Here is an 18,779-nt window from a genome sequence, read left to right as displayed (position 1 = left end):
TTTGGATTTCACACCCCTGGCGGCACGTGCTGATGGCTTAGTTCTGCCCTCCACACTGTCTGATATCAAGCTTCACTCTCTAAAAAAACCGCACAAAAAGAAGGCCCAGTGCCACTGGCTGCCCAAGCCAGCAGCTCTGCAGACGGCCATCAGCTGGGTGGCATTTTCCTGTTATTCCAAGGGAAGAGATTCTTTTTATCCAGTGCTTATACGACTGGAAGAAGCCATCACTGTGTTTACAAAAATATATCTTAGTGATGCATACTGCTGTTTAGACACATTTACATGAGAGTTCTGACTCAAGCGTTCTAGTTGCCATGTTTTGCCAGGCAGTTATGGCAAGTGTCGCCACATTAAACATACACCAGCATGACTGGCACCATATGTGCAAAATCACTGTCTATTACAGTTCTAGAAATTGGTACACAAGAGCTGTCAAAAATTACAGATCTGCACTGTGAAATGACATAGCACTGAATGAAAAAAGTTACGTTTACATCTTTTCTAAAAATATAGTTATCCAAGAATGAGATTTTAACGAATGATTGAAATTTAAGAAAAAAAACCCAAAGGAGGTAGTCAATGAATATTGGGTTAGATTCTAAATTTTTTTTAATGTTTTTTTATTTTTGGGAGACAGAGAGAGACAGTGCGAGCAGGAGAGGGTCAAAGAGAGAAAGGGAGACACAGAATCTCAAACAGGCTCCAGGCTCTGAGTTAGCTGTCAGCACAGAGCCTGACGTGGGGCTCGAACCCACGAACCGTGAGGTCATGACCTGAGCTGAAGCTGGACGCTTAACTGACTGATCCACCCAGGCGCCCCAATATTGGGTTTAGATTCTAGAGTGCAGGCTTGATAAAATCCAAATGAGAGCAAATATATGTTTGCTTTTCTGAAAATAGTGCCTGTTTCATCTCACAGATGCTCCCTCTACTTTCTGAGAGCAGCAGAAGGGACGACAAGACGTCAAAGGTGGCAGGAAAATGAAGAAATCACAAACCTCTGGATTCCCAAGTGTGGATTATTGTCTAGACTCTGGAAAAACATCTGATATTACAGGAATAGCTACCGGACTTTAAAAACTATTCTATCCACATCTGACACGTGGAGTAGTTAGACCAAGTAATACATTGTGACACTTTATACCCCTATAATTCTGATAAATCTCTTAGGTCAATGTGTTTATGACTGATAAAAGAGTCAAGAAAGATCCAGAATATAAATTCAAGCACTTGCTCGACAGTTGTGAAGCAGCTACCAAAGAAGGGCAGCAATTTTTCGCACTCTGTCATTACCCTTCTACATTCCTGGTGAAACCTTATGAACCACAGATGGGGATGGCAGACTAAAGCACGAGGTGGAAATCAGGGGTGTAACAGAGAGATGTCCAGGTTCAAAGGCTGGGTGAAAAATATTTTCAAGTAAAAAGGGAAAATACAAACTTTGACGTTTATAGATTTTCTTCAAAGCATCCAGCACTGGCGTTGGACCATGAGACTGTAAACGGCGCATCATCAAGACACCGCGAGAACTGTGCCTCCAGCAGAAGTGCTCACACAGCAGGGCTCCCTGCGCAGCTTCCTGGCCTACAACCTCCGAGAGGGATCACAGGTTGTTCTGAGCCCAGCAGAACTGCATCCGGGGTCCAGGTCAGTTTGACAAGTAGGCATATACTCTGTCGGAGGACTTTAATTTGGGAAAACACAAGACACATCAAGACACTGTCACTGCTGAGGACTCCTCTGATAACAGGGATTAGGGGACGCACCGGTTTAGTCTTTCCCGTCAGGCCAGCCCCGTGACCTTCTTCTTTCATCAAGGAAGTGGAGCCAGCTGCATCCTGAGCTGTTTCAACTCAATCCATCTTCCACCAATGACAGAAGGACTTGGGGAGGGCTCTACAGGCTGACACGAGACCAAGTGTCTATCCATGAAACCAATCTGTCCAATTGCCAGAGATATCAAACATCAACTCAAGAAAGCAAGCACCATCTTCAGTCTCCAAAGAGATCAACAGAAAGACAGATGGGGCAGTGACTTCTTGGTGGTGAACTTTTTAAATCTGGCTCCACAGAGGCCACATTGGTCTTACCAAATAGAAGTGCACATCCTACGCAAGCCCTGATTTACAAATTGGGTGACCATGCAGGCGACCCCCGTGAAGCAGGATAACGTACCAGCCTTAAAACTGAAATGGTGGCACGAACCATACTCAGAAGAGAGGACATGGCGGCATATCCACGCGGAGGCTGTGCCACAGCCCAAGTGACTGTCGGAGTCCGGCTAAAGGAACACGGCTAGCAGCTGAAGGGAGGCACGGGACACCTGACCCAGGGCACATAATCTTAGGGACCAGGCCCAGGAGAGACAGGACAACTGGTGTGTGATGCTGAGTATGCCAGTCATCTCATGTGCAGAAGACCTGGCCAACATGTAGTCCCAACACTTCGGAATCCGTGAAGTATTGGAAAGCAGTTGACAGAGAAAGAGCCCAGCTGGGAGGGAGACCAGGCGGGCCTGTGCCCCAAGGGCTGTGAGCAACCATGTGGCCAGGGAGGCAGAGCTACCCGGGAGCCTTCTCAGGTGATGATTACGGCCGCACCGGAAGGTCCGGTCACGGCTCACAGCAGTGGTGAGAGCCCTTCACCTTTAAGCACGCCAACACGGAAGGCTACGGAGAGGCGCTCTCCTCTGCCCCCACACTCAAGGCCAGCGAGACACAGAGCTCCACCATGATGCGCAGATGTGAAGACATGCAGAATTCTGAAGCCTGCAGGAAAAAGGTGCACTGGAAGCTTTTTTTGAAGTGGGTGTCAAATATTGCTGCTAAAGAAAAAGAAGGACACTGCACTCAGCAGTAAGGATAACTGAAATCTAATGCAAAAAAAGCAAAGGTAAGATGGAGACACAGATGATAATCTTCTCCTGGCCAAAATTTGCTCTCACCAAAGAATCTTGTAAGGAATTGACTTCCCAAATCTCTAAAAACTCTTCAAAAAGTCTTCCTTCTTTGGATGGCCAAAGATAGTAATCGCTTGGTTCCCAACCAACATCACATTTGCCCTTATTTCTTTTACTTACAAATTTTAGCTAACTTGCTCAAAATGGGAATGAAATATTAGTTCTCCCCACACCACTGGACAGATCTGACAAAGAACCATCTCTGTTAACACTAAAGTTTTTTAATGGATGAAATAATCATAACAAAAGCTAAAGAAGGACGGATTTCCAGGTCCGTGCATATAGCTGGTGGTAAGTATTGAACAGAAAGGATGACTTGTCTCACAGAAAATGGTTACAAAAACTGCCTCTTTATAAACGGATCCACATAAACCTTCAATGAATTTCCAGCCAATTTTCAAAACCCTAAGTCAGGTTTGTAGATGACATTAATAATGCAGTCCTATCCTCTATGCCGCGCGGAACCGTCAGGTTCGTGTGATGGAGGAAGCCCGCGCCCCCAGACCTGAGGCCCTCAGAGCCAGGGTCTAGCACCTCCACAGTACAGGGAAGGAATGCGCCTGAAGACAGCACTCATCTCTCAGACGGCACTCACAAATGAAACTGGTGACTTAGCCAGAGCCTATGGCTCAAGGGAGCGCGGAGTGGGAAGAAGGCCCAAAACATTGGGACGAAACATTTTCGCCAGTGACAACAAGTCACAAAAGTTTGATGCAAATTCTAAAGATCAACTCAGCACAGAAAGACCCTCACATCTCAGAGAAATTACAGACAAGCCCATTGCAAAGCTGTTGGAAAGGCCTTGAAGTTGTGTGTATACAATTCCAGAACATCTGGTCAATTCAGTGAGTCCCGTCGGTCACACCACTTGTTTGCTCTTCAGTGCGCCAAACAGCTAACTGCTTGACATTCTCACCGCCCAGCCCATCTCTCTGGCAATGTGTCAACAGAGCCTGAGTTTAGGCCATGGAAACTGTGGGTCTATGGACCTACAAAATCAAGCATTTGAAAAGGGTTTTGGATCCTGGAGGTTTCTTGACTGATATAATGAAAACTTACTGTTTGTAAACCCCAGAGACCATGTAACGCCTTTCCGATCAATGTGGTAGACTTTTAGGGGGTTAAAATAACTGAAAAATAACCCAGCTGATTTCCAGTTAATCATGGTCTCGCGGTGCCTTTTCTCTGGCTTGTTTTTAATAGAGGCCTTATCAATGCAGAAACAGCTTGCAATGTCACCTGACCTATGTCTTCACTGAGAAGTATGAATTCAAGCCTTTGGAAAACATAAAGACAACTAATTTGAATTAAAGTAAGAGAATGTTTGGTCACTGTCCCTTAAAATAACTCCATGTCTCTACCTCCTGTCACAGGCAGGGACTCCACCCCAATCTGTGAGGACCAGCTCTGCTCCAGAAGCAGGGCTCACGTGAGGATTTCCGACAGGTGACCAGGAGCTCGCCTATTCTTTACACGTCCACTGTCCAGCTAGTAATCATTCAAAATCTCGTCGTTTTTTTTTTCCTTTTCATAATATCCTGAAAGTCTGTTGTAGGTTCCGGAGACTTCCCAAACAACCCTAAAATGGATTTCTATCTGGGAAGTGTGGCAGTAGGTCACGAGAGTCAGGGTTTGGGCTGTGGGAAGTCTGACAGGAGGACGTGCTCTGGACTCTCAGGTGACGGTAACAGGACACTGACAACCGGAGCTCTTCGGAGGACCATTTACTACCGTGGAAAGATTTTGTCCACTAATCCCCAGACCCATCCTGGGAATTTTTGTTGAAGACCTCATCCTGGGAAGCCTGGTGATCGATCCCTTCATAAAACGAGCCACCGTTGTGCAGGAAAGTCCCCACAGCCCGCCCCTGCCGGGCATGACCCACGGCGTCGCTGAACACTTTGTTTATCTGCTCCTCCGAGGGCATCCACCAGTCGGGGTTGGAGGTGCAGTGCATCCTAATGAATTCTGTGGGAAGACACACAACAAGAGAGAGAGAGAGAAAAACAGCTGGTTTTTGCAGAAGATGGCAGGCAGGCTGCTTAAACATTTACAGAAGCTCTAGAAGAAGTCTTTATGGGAAACCCAATGTAGTGCTATGATGATGTCACTCCTTAGACTCCATTTATTACATGTGAGTTTTCTACTCATGTGCAGAAGTCAAAATCCTCCTAAGGAGCATCTGCTATTGAAATGAGAGGTAAATGTGATTTGCAAGATGTATGATACACCATGCTCAGTAGGAGTTATGGAGTACACTTCAAACCTACGGTGGTATCTAACATTTTTAGGATGTTAACTATTTCCGGAAACACAGCAAGTATCATTGGCATGGTGTTCTTTAGCCGGCCACTAATCTGCAGATTAAGTCCAGCAGGATTAACAAAACCTCAATGACTGAGAAAATACCAAACTGTAGTTCAGACGAGGTTTCCACATTCTCAACATGTATTGTAGTTTATACGTATTTCTCTCGTTGGGATATCCACACATGTGCTGACAAATATTTTTTACATCAGATTTCCTCTAAATATTTACTTTTACCAGAAAGCAATCAGCATGCCTAGAAGGGTGAATGTATAAAAAGTAGTTAAGACTTCCACGAAACAAACTCAGCTTCCCTTCGGGTTCAGCTCAAATAATCCATTCTTCCTATTTTCTCAGGGGGTCAGGCCACAGGCACAACTCCTACCTGGCTATTTTAATATGAACCCTTGTAAACTGAAGTGAGCATTTTGGAAAAAGTTCTAACTCAAACTGTGTTATTTTTGCATTGCTGATTCCAAGTCCAATGTGGCTATTATTTACACAGTTTCTTCTCCAACACCGCTCTCTCTACAAGACAGAATTACTGTGTGAAATCCTGGCCCTATCTGCCTTTAGAAGACGATAATACTTTTCAAGTACATGGACCACAAAAATCTCAAGGACTGAATTATGCCCATCTTGGTAGACAGAGTGTATGTCAGCAGAGAAGCAGCGGCACCTCCAAGTTCACTGGCATTCCCTCCCAAATCTGTTCCTGGGGTAAGGAACTTGCTCGTCTCGCCGGGGTCCCAGCCTTGGCTGCCTTCCTCAAGGGAAAGAACAATGTGCGTTCAGCAACTCATCCTCCCAAACTGCCAGAATCAGATGGCTTAGCCTTGGGTGCAGGCCTGGGAAACACTGAAGGATGATTCCCTAATCCTCGTCCCCTCACACCCCTCCTGCTTGTACTAAGTATTTAGTAACTGCTGTAGTTTCCCATCGTCTGTCCAGACTCTTCACTCCTATCAACATGAGGATTTAAAAGCTAAGGAATGAGGACACTGTGACCTTGCAACTCTGAGAACGTGCAGCTCTGTGACACCTCTCAACTTCACCCTCTCCTTAATGTTAGTTGCTGACAAAGGACTTCCGCTGATACTGTGGTAAAAAGGCTATTAAAATCTAAACACAGAACTCATGCTGTTACATAGACAGGAAGCATCTACACAGGCTCTGTTCCCTCTAGGGTCACGCCACCTTCAGGAGGAGGCAGCCTGGAGTTTGGTTCCATTTTGCAAGGCGCCCTGTTTTCCAGCACTAAAGTGTCTGATGGTCTCAGGTTTCCTTGGCTGTTCTAATTCTGCTCCCGATAAGGATGTCCCCCTCGGGTGTCACCAGGTCTAAGCCTTCAGGAAAGGGATGCCCTCTGGGTCACAGGAAGGTCTCAGGATTTCAGCCTTGGGACAAGCATACACATGCTCTAACTGGCTGCCCCCGACACACTCTGTCACCATGGTTTGCTATGTCTCCAGCCGGGGCTGGGAGGAAGCCTGTGGGCGTGTCCCCCCGTGAGGCATGAGCTGGAGGACGCAGATTCTGGTCAGCCAGCCTGGACCTGGTCAGTGTCACGGGGGTCAGGCATTCTCAGGACAGCAGCGCCGTGCTTTGGAATGTATGTTAATCCCTCGGTGTCACTGACTTGCTGGTTAAAATGTAGTATGTTTACCAAGAATTTCTGGAAAGGGATACAATTGTGAGGTCCCTTTTCATGACTCCCCTTATAAGCCCTAGGGCAACTTCTTGGAGCCCAGTGTTCCCAGGAGCGCCCCAACCTCACAAGTGCCTCTGTTACTCTTGGTGAGTAACTCCGTCAGCTCTGATGGTGTTGAAGAATAAAGGAAACTATGGCTAGTTTGCGAAGACCCTGGAAATTTCCATCACCGAGTAGGTGGAATTTTCAGTCTGGCCAACAGGGGGTGCTCTGGCTCACCCGTGCCTCGTGGACACTAGGGTTTGCATTCCTGGTGGTGTTCCCAAGGACGGGCCACCTGCACCGGAGTCACCTGGGGTGGCGGTGATGAGCAGCGATGCGTGCGTCTCTCACTCCCACTCCAGACTTGCTAAATCGGAAGCCTGGGGGGCGGGTGCTGAGGAATTTCAGCTGCTAACAAAACCTACATATGTGTCTTAGGCGCCCTGACGTTGCAGAATACCGCAGGCATCCCGGGGGGAGTGCTGGAGGCCCTTTCTGAAAATCAAGGCCACATCAGTAATGTTTCTTTACTGTGACGTCTTCACCAGGAAATATTTTGATCCCTGTCTCAAGTAAATTATCAGTAAGTTTTTTCCAACCAATAAAACTACTATTGAATTATAAAGGTTAATGTTTGAGCCTTTTGTTGTGAATTTGTCATGCGTGAACAGTATTCCTGGTGGCACTATGTTTCTACTTGTCTAAATCTGTTTATTTGCACCTGATGAATCAACTGTATAGCTCTTAATTCCTCCTCCTCACCCTCTGCCTGGCCTACCACAGTGTGGATCAGCTGCAAAGTAATCAGTTGTTAATACAGAGGAAATAGTATTATCTAAGCAATTATTTTAAATATAGAAACTTTAAAAATACTAACAAAATAAAGTTTGACTGGGCAAGGAATACGTTAGGCACCTCAGATTTAAGGGAAATTAATGCTAAATAAACTTAATGAGGAGTTAGGTGCAAGTACTCTTGACAAGGGAGCTGGGGTGGGGGTGGGGGATACAAGCTGCAAATGGAAACGAGAGGTATCATTTTACTAAGTTTTGGAACGTTCCATGTCTTCCCTTCCTCCGTGCATTTCCCAATGCTCCAGTTTTGCTGGAGGTGGCCTTCTGCGGCAGCAAAGAAACTCTGGATTTAAAGCGTGAAACATGAGGTGCTATGTAATGCTTATGTGCCATTAAGTGAGAACGCCAAGGCTAAAGCAAACGAAGGTGTTTTTAAAGAACTTCTCGATACCAAGTGCATGGGCCACATGAAGCCTAGAAAGGTCTCAGCGGAAAAAACCAAAATACAGGAAAGGCTGAACACTTGCACGGGGGAGCCACAGCCAATGCGGTGAAATGAGATCACAGATGGTGACACTGAGCGGAAGGATGCAGTACCTCGGAGGCATGTTACTTTAACTGGATCCAGAGGGCGTCTTTCAGGACCTGTCTCTCCTGACTGCACTGACCTTTTCCTTTTCCCAAGGCCGCATGAGTACTTAAGCTCATCGGTTGTGAAAACAAATCTGATGAGGTATCGAAGGAGCCGTCTCCCATCTTTCTTTGAAGAATTTACCGCCTCGTCCCACTGTTTGCTCGTTATGTAGACGGGATAGTTGTTCAGCAGCTGCTTGCTTCCCTGGAAAAGCCAAGTATTTTCTCATTACCTACTTAGCCAGCCAGCCAGCCAGCCAGCCAGCCAAGGCGATCTCCATTTCAAAGGCAAACATGCTTTTCAACCAAGTGGCTCTGCTGACAATGAACCAGGTACTGAAGAGCACAGGTAATTGCTCACACTCAGAACGGGCACTTTTCAAATTACATTTGCATTTTCTATAACAAGAGCCAATGAGGTATAATGAACACCTTTGAAAGAGGAGCTATTTATAACTTGCATTTTAACAGGTAGGTTAAAATGTGTCAAGATCCAATGACAGGGAACAGTATTTAAATATAACCCGTAGCTTTCCTTTTCAATCTATTAAAATATGCAAAAATGACTTTGAAGAGTGTGATCAAACAGGTCTCTTCATCCTTTGGTTGGCGGTTAAGTATTTTTAGAAATGATGCTGGTGGTCTATTTTCATGAGGTACTACTTGTGTTTAATTCACTTAACACCTATGATAGCCATTGCATAACAGTGAAAATGACATTAAAAAGTGAATTTAAAAAAGGAGGAATTGTGAAAACTAGAAAAAATCATTAATAATAATAACACAAACCAGGTTTCCTCAAATTATGGCTTCTGTAAATGCCACTATGTCAACTCAAAATTTTTCTTCCTTTTCATCTTCTTAATTTATGTCTGCTATAAAATTCCCAGGCTCAATAGCTGCAGTTGGACTAATTACAGGAATTTCTGTAACATTTAGAAGCCATGTTTAGTCAATTCCACCTACACAACCACTACTTTAGTTCTGGTTGTTCATAAAATTCTACAGTTCAGGACAAATTAATTAACCCATGATCTTAGTTTTAATGTACTCCTTCCCTAGTAATTAAGGTGTACAAAATAAAGAAAAAACTCATTCAGTTTTACAACTCTGCAAATTTACTACAGGTTATAAATTTGGCACTGTTTGGGTCTGATAGGGTTTTATTTCAAAAAGTGCTGTTAGTTAAGCACTGAGGAGGGCAAATGTTACAGGACCCCACAGGAGAGACGCAGACTGTCCTCTGAAGCTGTCATAGAGTCACACCCAGGGAAAGTCATCACCACCCTGGTCACACTTCCTTGAACTAGGAGTAGTGTGACTCGGGTTCCTTGTTAAGGGAGGCAGTTGAGGCACATGGTTGGTGCTTTGAATTTAGACCAGATGGAGTCTGAACTCAATCTCGGTTCCAGGTCTTATTCGTGTTTTTTGAGCAAGTGACTTCAACTGATTGGACCAAAGTTTCTCTGTTTATAAAATGGGAAGAACTAAATTATCGTGGGTTTAAGATCTGAGTATATGGGGGCATAAACCAAGCCTTGGCTCTGGTGCTGTACATGATCCCAGATGGGCAAGAGCCCAGAGGCTCCAAAGGGTCCCTTCGGCCCAGGCTGCTCCCTCACGGAGGGAGAGTGGGAGTCCATGGTGGTGCAGAGAAGCGAAGAGGAAGAGTACAGAATCCAGGGGGCCAGACAACCAGTCCAGCGAGCAGGGTGCACGGGACTGAGGGGTCAAGGGGATTCCCAGGTGAAATGGTGGTGTCCTTCACAGAGACAAGGAACGGAGGGAGGGTCACGGCGCAGCGGCGGAGATGGATAGCAAGGAAGAGACTCCTCCTGGCTCCCAGGCACAGGGAGGAAAGGGCTTACAAGGGCTGTGATGAGAGGAGGGGTCAGGACAGCAGGGTGGGGCCTGAGGAAGGGGGGACCCAGGGCCTCAGACCACATATTGTGTCACAAGCACTTCTGTGGAAGAACACTACTGATGACCGTCACCACTTACAGAGCCAGAGATGCACAGCCTGAGGCCAGTCCCTGGCGCTCTGTGGCCTTGGCCTCTGTGCCCCTCACAGCTGGTGCTGCTGGTACCTACTGCACAGCTGCGCTCCGGGGCACGCCTCAGACGGTCACCAACATCTAAACTTCAGCTCTTTCTGTCACACTAAGGATGATAATCCCGGCCTGCAGGTTTGTGGTGAGGGAACTGCCCATCCCCCTATCTGAAGATAAGCCTGGGAGGGCTAGGGCGGTCAGTCTGTGCTTTCCTCACGGGGCTGAGAACAGCGGCCGACACACAGGTGTGATGAATGTCTGAATGACTGATGCATTAGATGGCAGTGTGGCTGGTATGAAGCACACACCCAAGAATGGTGGCTACAGGGCTGCCTGGGTGGCTCAGTGGGTTGAGCATCTGGCTTCAGCTCAGGTCATGATCTCACGTTTGTGGGTTCGAGCCCCGCGTTGGGCTCTGTGCTGACCGCTAGCTCAGAGCCTGGAGCCTGCTTCAGATTCTGTACCTCCCTCTCTCTCTGCCCCTCCCCTGCTCATGCTGTCTCTGTCTCTCAAAAATAAATAAAAAACATTAAAAAAAAAGAATGGTGGCTACAATGAAGAGCTCTCTGTTGTTCTCTCTCTCCCTCTCTACTGCTGTGGCACTGAGACATTTAAAAGCATCTGATGAATATAAATTAGCAAATTGAAAGATCTTTATGGAGAGCAACAGAGACAAGGGGCCATTAAAAGTGGGTACTGGGGACAGAGGGCTTCCGCCAATCCTTAATTTAAGATCATCCTCTCAGTGATGGTCCCTGTAAGTACACCTGTCAGCCTCAGAAAAGGAGACTGCAGCTGGTTGTTAAATCTTTTACTTTTAAAAAAATTATTATTATTTTATTATTAAAGTTTTTTATTATTAAAAATATTTTTCTTTTTTTACTGTTTTTATTTATTTGAGAGAGAGAGAGAGAGAGAGAGAGAGAGACAGTGTGAGCAGGGGAGGGTCAGAGAGAGAGGGAGACACAGAATCTGAAGACAGGCTCCGAGCTGTCAGCACAGAGCCCGACGCGGGGCCTGAACCCATGAACAGTGAGATCATGACCTGAGCTGAAGCTGGACGCTTAACTGACTGAGCCACCCAGGTGCTCCTAAAAATATTTTTAATGTTCGTTTATTTTTGAGAGAGACAGAGAGTAACAGAGTGAATGCAGGAGGAGGGGCAGAGAGAGAGAGGCACAGAATCTGAAGCAAACTCCAGGCCCTAAGCTGTCAGCAGAGCCTGAAGTGGGGCTCCAACCCACAAACTGTGAGGTCATGACCTGAGCCGAAGTTGGACACTTAACCAACTGAGCCTCCCCGGCGCCCCTGATGCTGTGCAAGTTTTAAAAACAGCTTTCCCTTGGGCGTTGGACCTCTTTGATTGACTGGGCAAGCAGGGTTCCTGAAACTGGCCAAGGATGTGAAATCCTTCTCCAAGGTCTCACAAGGTAAAAGATGGAGCTGGGATGCGGTCCCTGAATTCAGAGTCCACCCCTAAGACCAGGGTTGAGTCTGTTTCAAATGAGAGGTGCCGGAGAGGAGGGAGCTCGCAAACCAAGGAAGGAGCTTTCTTGAATCCTTAAAAAGAACCCACTTGTACAGAAGAGCTCAACAGCTCCCCATAAAATGAAGCTCTCCATAAGTGTAGAAATACCATTTGGAAAGAATTTTCTTAAAGAAAAAAAAAGCAAAAAGGAAGTAATTTACAGTCCCAAACAACTCAGATGCTCCCTGTTTTGTTAAGGATGAGATTTACCATACTGTGTTAGCATGGTTAAGAGAAATAAAATGTGATCAATACCGAGAAAATGCCCAAATGTCTGAAATGACAGTAAGAATAGCGTAATGGTGATGATGGGCAACAGAAGTTCAAATGTTCCAATCCAGAGGAAATGTAGATATGTTCCTTTTATATATTTTTACAAAATTCTGATTACACATTCTCTTCAATTAGCCACGAACAGGTTATTAAACTCTGATCTGTGAGTCACTTTGAAAAAAACCACTCATTTAACATATTCACAGACTCAAATGGAAGATGTATATGCAGTAACATTTAAGTAACTTCTGAATTATTCTTAGGAACAATGTTCTCTGTGAGGACAGAGAGGGTATGGCAATCAGGGAGAGCTTCTTGGAGGAAGTGGGCTTTTTCAAGTGCTTTTCTGTATAATAGAAATGTCAAGTTCAGAAACGTGGACCCTATTCTAGGATTCAAAGGATTCAAAGAAAATCAAAGGATTTCAAGCATGTGACATTTATTCTGGAATAAATACTAGTTTAGAAAATTAACTTCCTAGTGTGAAGAAGGGAGAAGAATCTTGTTGGAACAGTCCAGGTAAAAAGTGTGGGGATGGAGAGAAAAGACAGGCCTCTCAATACAGCTGTGGAACAGGCAGATGTCAGGACGAGGAAGCGGAAGGAGTCAGTGATGCCGCAGAAATTTCTGCCTGCGGCTGTTGCTGCCTATACTGGAGAAAACAGGGGTGGAGGTGGGTGGTCGGAGGCCACTCAGGTGCCCCACGAGGATTGAATTTCAAGATGATTTCAACCAGACCCAGGGAGTGTGGAAGGATGTGTGATGTGTGACGGGAAGGTCCGCAGCCTGCCATCACGTGCACAACTCACTTTGCCAAGGGAAGAAAACTGTGTAAAAAGAGCTGACGTACTGCTATCAGGACATTTCTAACCTCAGCAAGGGACAGTGCTGTTGTTTCCTCCACCGGAGTTAGGTTCTAAAGTTCATACGATTACAACAATGTTTATTCGTAACCGAGCCTTGCAAATCTTGTAAAAATGTCCCATGTTTAATCTGACATGCCATTACCAGCAGAACAGACCTTTCTCCTACACTTTGGAAGGGACTGTGGTCCCACTGAGCTCTAGAGGAAGAAATGCCCATGTTCCAGAGCCCCAGGGTCTGGAAAACACCCATCTAAAAATCAAGTAGCGTGGGAGGTGCCTTGGAGCAAGGGGCTTTCTGGAACACTGGCTCTGCCAGAGAGAAGGGCGGCTGGTGTTTCCCATTTCAGCCCCTGTGCCAAAAGAATGCCAACTGCCTATGCCATTTAAACTGGCATTTCTTTACCGCCCCCTCTCAAGAGCACAGCGTTGAATCTTGGTGAGTTAAGTGCATGCATGATCTTCCTCCTCAGCATATAGACTCACAGGTAATAAGCACCATAGACCTTGGAGAATCAAAACTGTGTCCTGCCGGCCAATCTGCTCAGGCGCATCTGCAGAAGCTACCGAGAAGCTTCGTCCGAAGGAAACTGCAAGCAGAAGGACATCTACCTTTCGGCTGGAAACCTACCTCGGCAGGCTGGTCGGCGGGCTGGGGGACCAGGAGCTGGTTGTGATGCTGCAGCACGGTCTTCAAGTAATCCAGAACGGTCTGGCAGGGCACTGGGAGGGGAGACGGCAACGGTGACACGTTAGCTGCCCCGGGGCAAGGGAATCAGGAGCTTTAGAGTTTGAAGAGATTTTTGATGTAAACTTCTAAAAAAAAAAAGGCCTTATTTTCTAAAGGAAATAGAATCTTCTTTCATTTGACATCCGTAGTTATTTCAGTTTGTAAATACAGAACAGATGCTACAGTTTGGGGAGAATTTTTAGGCTCAGCACAATTCACTGGAAACTTTCAAGTCATACGTACTCTGAGATGAATTTGGGTCAACAATAATGATCACTGAACCACTCACAAAAGAGACGTATCTTGTCTTCTTTGACTCAAGATGTAACATCAGCACCCAGTGATGCTTTTTAAAATCAAGGTACTGCGAACTAATGTTTTGCCAGTTTTTAATCAATAGTATAATGCTTATTTTTACTGACAGAACATTCCTCGTTCTGCAAGAAAGCAGGACTGCCATGCAGGGAAGGCCTGCTTCCCCATGTGGATACAGCTGGCCAGGGTTCTTCCTCCTCCGGTGCAGTACAGATTTGGTTATTGTATACCTCGTTAGCTGTTGCACTCATCTTTTAAGGTTGAATCTCATAGATACATTGAATAATTACCATAAAACTAATCAGATATTAACTCAACCTGGAGCCTGTCAGTTTTTGTACCACTGCATAAATAATTCATACATCTTAAGATTGCTACAAGAACCGTTTCAGAAGTAGTACTAACGAATTGCTTTAAAAGGTCTTGGTAGTTTAGTTAATAACCCAGTTTATAGGAATTATTGCCACTATCTGTCTCAGCTGTGTGTTTTCTTCGGCTTTTTTTTGTCACATTAAAGAAAATAATAAATATTTAACCTAAACCCCTAATTTAAAATATCACCGTTGCTTCCTGCACTTGGTTTTTCTCACTTTTTTTTTTTAGAAGATCACAAATAGAAGTTATGTATCTTTATCCACACAGCTAATAGTTTTGGGACATCATGTTGTAATATAACAAATCAAAACTACATCAACATCCTTTTGAAGGACTTGATGACAGGAAGAAGCAGTGTACACATCTTTTTGTCTTTAAAAAAAAAGTACTGTATATTCTTAAATAACCATCCTTACGGACCTGTGTCCTACAGACCTGTCACAGGCCACGCCTGAGCAGTCCTTCAAATACGGGCTTCAAATTTGAGATGCATTTGCTGAACAACCACTAAGCCAACAAAAAAAAAAGGCATAAAGGCATACATGTCCCATTCTGAAATAGGCCTTTTTAAACCAAAGCTTAATAAGCCTGTCAAGTACCTCTAATTTCACCCGCCTGTTAAAAGTCTAACCCACTTTACTGATGCCACAGCAAGAATGACTCTTTTGTTAAGGGCATCAACTGTGGGGGAAAAAGCAGGGGACCTGAGAAGCTAATGTCGAGTTCTGGGTTTCTGCTGTGTGGCCTGTGGGACTCCACTGAACTTGCGTGTCTAAGTCTCCTGCACCCAGGGCTGAGTGGGAGGCACCCAACAGCAGCACTGTGTCCTTCTTGGTTTGTGCTTAGAACCAAATGCTGCTGGACACATGTCACTGCTTTGCCAAGGGACATGTGTAAGGTGTTACTCTGGATTTATTTGGGAACTTTCAGTAAAACTTGCAAATACTCATAGACTCATTAGGATTTGGATGAAAATTCTTTTGATCCCTTACTCATATTTTACAGTCATTATGATCCCTATGAAAATGTTTAAATGAAGCACTAATACAAAAGTGAATATTCAGCATGACCTCAACAATGTTATAATTATGTACATAAAGAGATTGGAAAGAAATAAGCCAAAGTGTTGATAATATTAATAATGATTGTATTTTAGCAGCAAGATTAGGGGAATTAATATCATCATCCTTGTAAAAACCAGTTTGGAAACATTTCTACACTGGGCACGTATCATAATGTAAAAGTGGTCTGAAGAACGTCCGCATAATTGTTGTCTCCCCTTCCTTCGCTATAGATTATCTGTGGTGTTTGTACAGCCCCGGAAAGGCTTGCCGGCCAACTCTCCCATCTCCCAGCAGTGTGCTAAGCTGTGAGCAAGGCCAGCGGATTCACATGCTGGAAGAAAACAATTTCATGCGCATTTACTGGCTGTAGGGGGCCAGTGGGTCCTGTAGGTTGACATATGGGCACAAGACGGAAGGCCAGGAAGACAAGACAAAGCTCCTATTTAGCCAGTTACAAAACAGAACTCAGTTGGGTTAAGCGTGTGACTCTTGGTTTCAGTTCAGGTCACTGTCTTGTGGTTTTGATCCCCATGTCGGGCTCTGTGTTGACAGCGTGGAGCCCACTTGGGATTCTCTCTCTCCCTCTTTGCCCTTCTCCAACTTGTGTGATCTGTCTGTATCAAAATAAATAAACAAAAAAAAGAAAGAAAGAAAGAAAGAAAGAAAGAAAGAAAGAAAGAAAGAAAGAAAGAAAGAAAGAAAAGAAACAGCCATGGCTACACCCTGTGCAGCCCTGCCCTCCACCCTGGGGTGCTCCCGGCCCTGACCCTCACAAGGCAGAGACCTCTAGGCACCCATCTAGCCCAGGGCTAGAGCATGTCCCTGCAGTTACTGATTTGGAATGTCACTCCCTACAGGGGCTCTTTGGAGGGCTGCTTGGATTTATAATAGGGAAGCTGTAGAATCAAATGAAATATTTTTGGTGAAAAAAAAAGGTCAGTCTGGAAAATAGATAGTTGCGTCTGTTCAAGGGCGATGACAGCGGAAGGAAACATTATCCACAGCTACCCCACGCTGCCTTCCCAGAGAAGCACTGGGCACCAAGAAGGCAACCATGGAAACCCCCTGCCCTCTTGACTGGCTGTTCTACAGATTTGTGGACACACTGTGGAGTTTCCCAGTGAGCACAGGGGGCCCTGCGAGAAGGGGAACAGGGGCCTCTGCTTCCTTCGAGATCCCTGCAGTCCTGGCCAGACGCTGCTCCGCTGCCCTCCAAGAGACGAGAGACGGGGTCAGGGCTTCCGGCAAGGAAAGAGCAGCAGGGGCCTCAAGGAGCCGATCGTGCCCTGGACGCCTTCACACCCAGCTGCCTCCTCCCACACCTTCTGAATATTAAGCAAGTCACTCCTGCCAATGGAGAAGCTCCCACCTTGGACCCACTGGGCAGGTTTCATTAATTTACTTACACATTCTGCAAAAGAAAGGCACACACACCTAGCAGGTTTAATGAGACAATAAATGAGAAACTGAAAACTGTAAAAGCTTCTATTAAAGGGAAGGGAGAACAGAAAGGTACCCCAAATGTCCCTAGTATCTATCCTGATATTGAGAATTTCCACCCTCAACCATGTAATAGCATTTTAATTTTTTAAATGTTATTTGAGAGAGAGAGAGAGAGAGAGAGAGAGAGAGAGTGAGAGAGAGAGAGAGAGAGAGAGAGAGACAAAGTATGAGCAGAGGAGGGGCAGAGAGGCAGACACAGAATCTGAAGGAGGCTCCAGGCTCTGAGCCTGATGCGGGGCTTGATCTCACACACCAGAAGATCATGACCTGAGCTAAAGCTGGACGCTTGGCGAACTGAGCCACCCAGGTGCCCCCCATTACGGAACAGCACTTTAAAATGCATACCAGAAAGAGCAAAATACCTGAGACGAAAATAGCAAGTTAGGAAGATCTTTTGTGTCAATAAATAAAGACTGAGAGAAACAGGTTATGAACACCCTATCGAGTATCTAAGACATCCAGATGAATGTGCTACTCTCAAAAACAAACACACTCTCTAGCTTTGATTGTTTCATATTCTGATAGTCAGGGTTAAGTTAGTTCAGTCCACATAGAAAAGGTCTTCAACACATTCTCAGTACTAGTATATAACAGCTGACAGAAAGGCATGAGAAGAATCGGTCCCAAAGTAATTCTTGGGTACTTTTTTCCCCTTGATGTACTGCCTCTGGTACTAGGAACTGTGTGACTCTGGGCAAGTTACGCAACCTCTCTTAGCCTCTGTTACCTCACCTGTAAAACCTGGACAACTGCCTACCATATACGGTTACTGTGAAGATTGAAATAATACATGTAACGCAGAAAACACAGAGCGAATACTGCCTAATGTAAGCTATTATTATGAGTAGGAGCCTAGAGAATCCCTTACAGGTCACCTAACTGACAGCTGGTTTTGTTTTAAGGCCCTTCCAAGGAAAATTGCTCCAATACTGTTTTTCCCCCATATGAAGGGTGCTTGGGCTTGAGTACCCAATTTTCATTGCAGATCATTACATTAAAATCTTGATCAGAGTTTCTCTTATTTCTCAAGCATTATTTAATCGACTTTGCTGTATAATTGTTTTTAAAGACTCATACAATACAACACCTCTGACTTTATAGGGAGACTGGAGTTAGTTACCGTCCTCTGACGACCGTGCCTCCGTGCACTTACATAATCGTGTCCTATGCACATTGTGTCTGTGAAGCAGAAGCACCTGACTGTAAATTTGTAGAAATAGATGATGAGCTTTAAGTCATACTCAGCCTTACAGACACATGTTTATGCTTTTGATTATGACAATGTCCCTTCTCTAATTTAACTGATGAGGGTAGATGCCACAACATGCCTGACACCAGGCTAGGATTTAGGAGACACAGATGATGTTGGCTTCATCTCTGCCCTCAAGGAGTGTAGATGGCCTGCCTCTCCTCATACTGGGGACATCAGGGAAAACAGGAAGAGAAAAAAACAAATACACACAGTAAAGACTTCCTCTGATACAGACGTCCACAGACATGTGCATGCTACAGGGGGTAGAATTTGTTAGAGGTGAATGTCACCGGAAATGCGTACTGAAGGATGAGCTGGAGTTTCTCAAGTGGGGAAAAGAAGAGAATGTTCTTGAAATGGAAGGAACAGCAGAAGTAAGGGAAGACCAGAAGCAAGTATAAGGTTGCTCAGGAATCACAAATTGTCCACTGGGGTT

At 45.2% G+C, this 18,779-nt stretch overlaps 1 protein-coding gene across 1 annotated transcript in view; it reads right to left on the bottom strand.

Moving 5' to 3' along the window:
* Positions 1 to 3,163: 3,163 nt before the first annotated feature.
* BEND4 (BEN domain containing 4) overlaps positions 3,164 to 18,779 on the bottom strand; it is a 31,589-nt gene continuing 15,973 nt past the window's right edge. Inside the window, exons 4-6 of the mRNA XM_029952169.1 lie at positions 13,736 to 13,827; positions 8,354 to 8,594; positions 3,164 to 4,930 (exon numbers count right to left, since the gene is read on the bottom strand). Coding sequence (XP_029808029.1) covers positions 4,713 to 4,930; positions 8,354 to 8,594; positions 13,736 to 13,827 — 551 coding nt within the window. The 3' untranslated portion in view covers positions 3,164 to 4,712. The remainder of the gene's footprint in view (positions 4,931 to 8,353; positions 8,595 to 13,735; positions 13,828 to 18,779) is intronic.

Source organism: Suricata suricatta, chromosome 1 (assembly GCF_006229205.1).
Source record: "Suricata suricatta isolate VVHF042 chromosome 1, meerkat_22Aug2017_6uvM2_HiC, whole genome shotgun sequence".
Lineage (NCBI taxonomy): Eukaryota > Metazoa > Chordata > Mammalia > Carnivora > Herpestidae > Suricata > Suricata suricatta.
The sequence above is the reverse complement of the archived record's forward strand: the minus strand, read 5'-3'. Positions and strand labels throughout refer to the sequence as shown.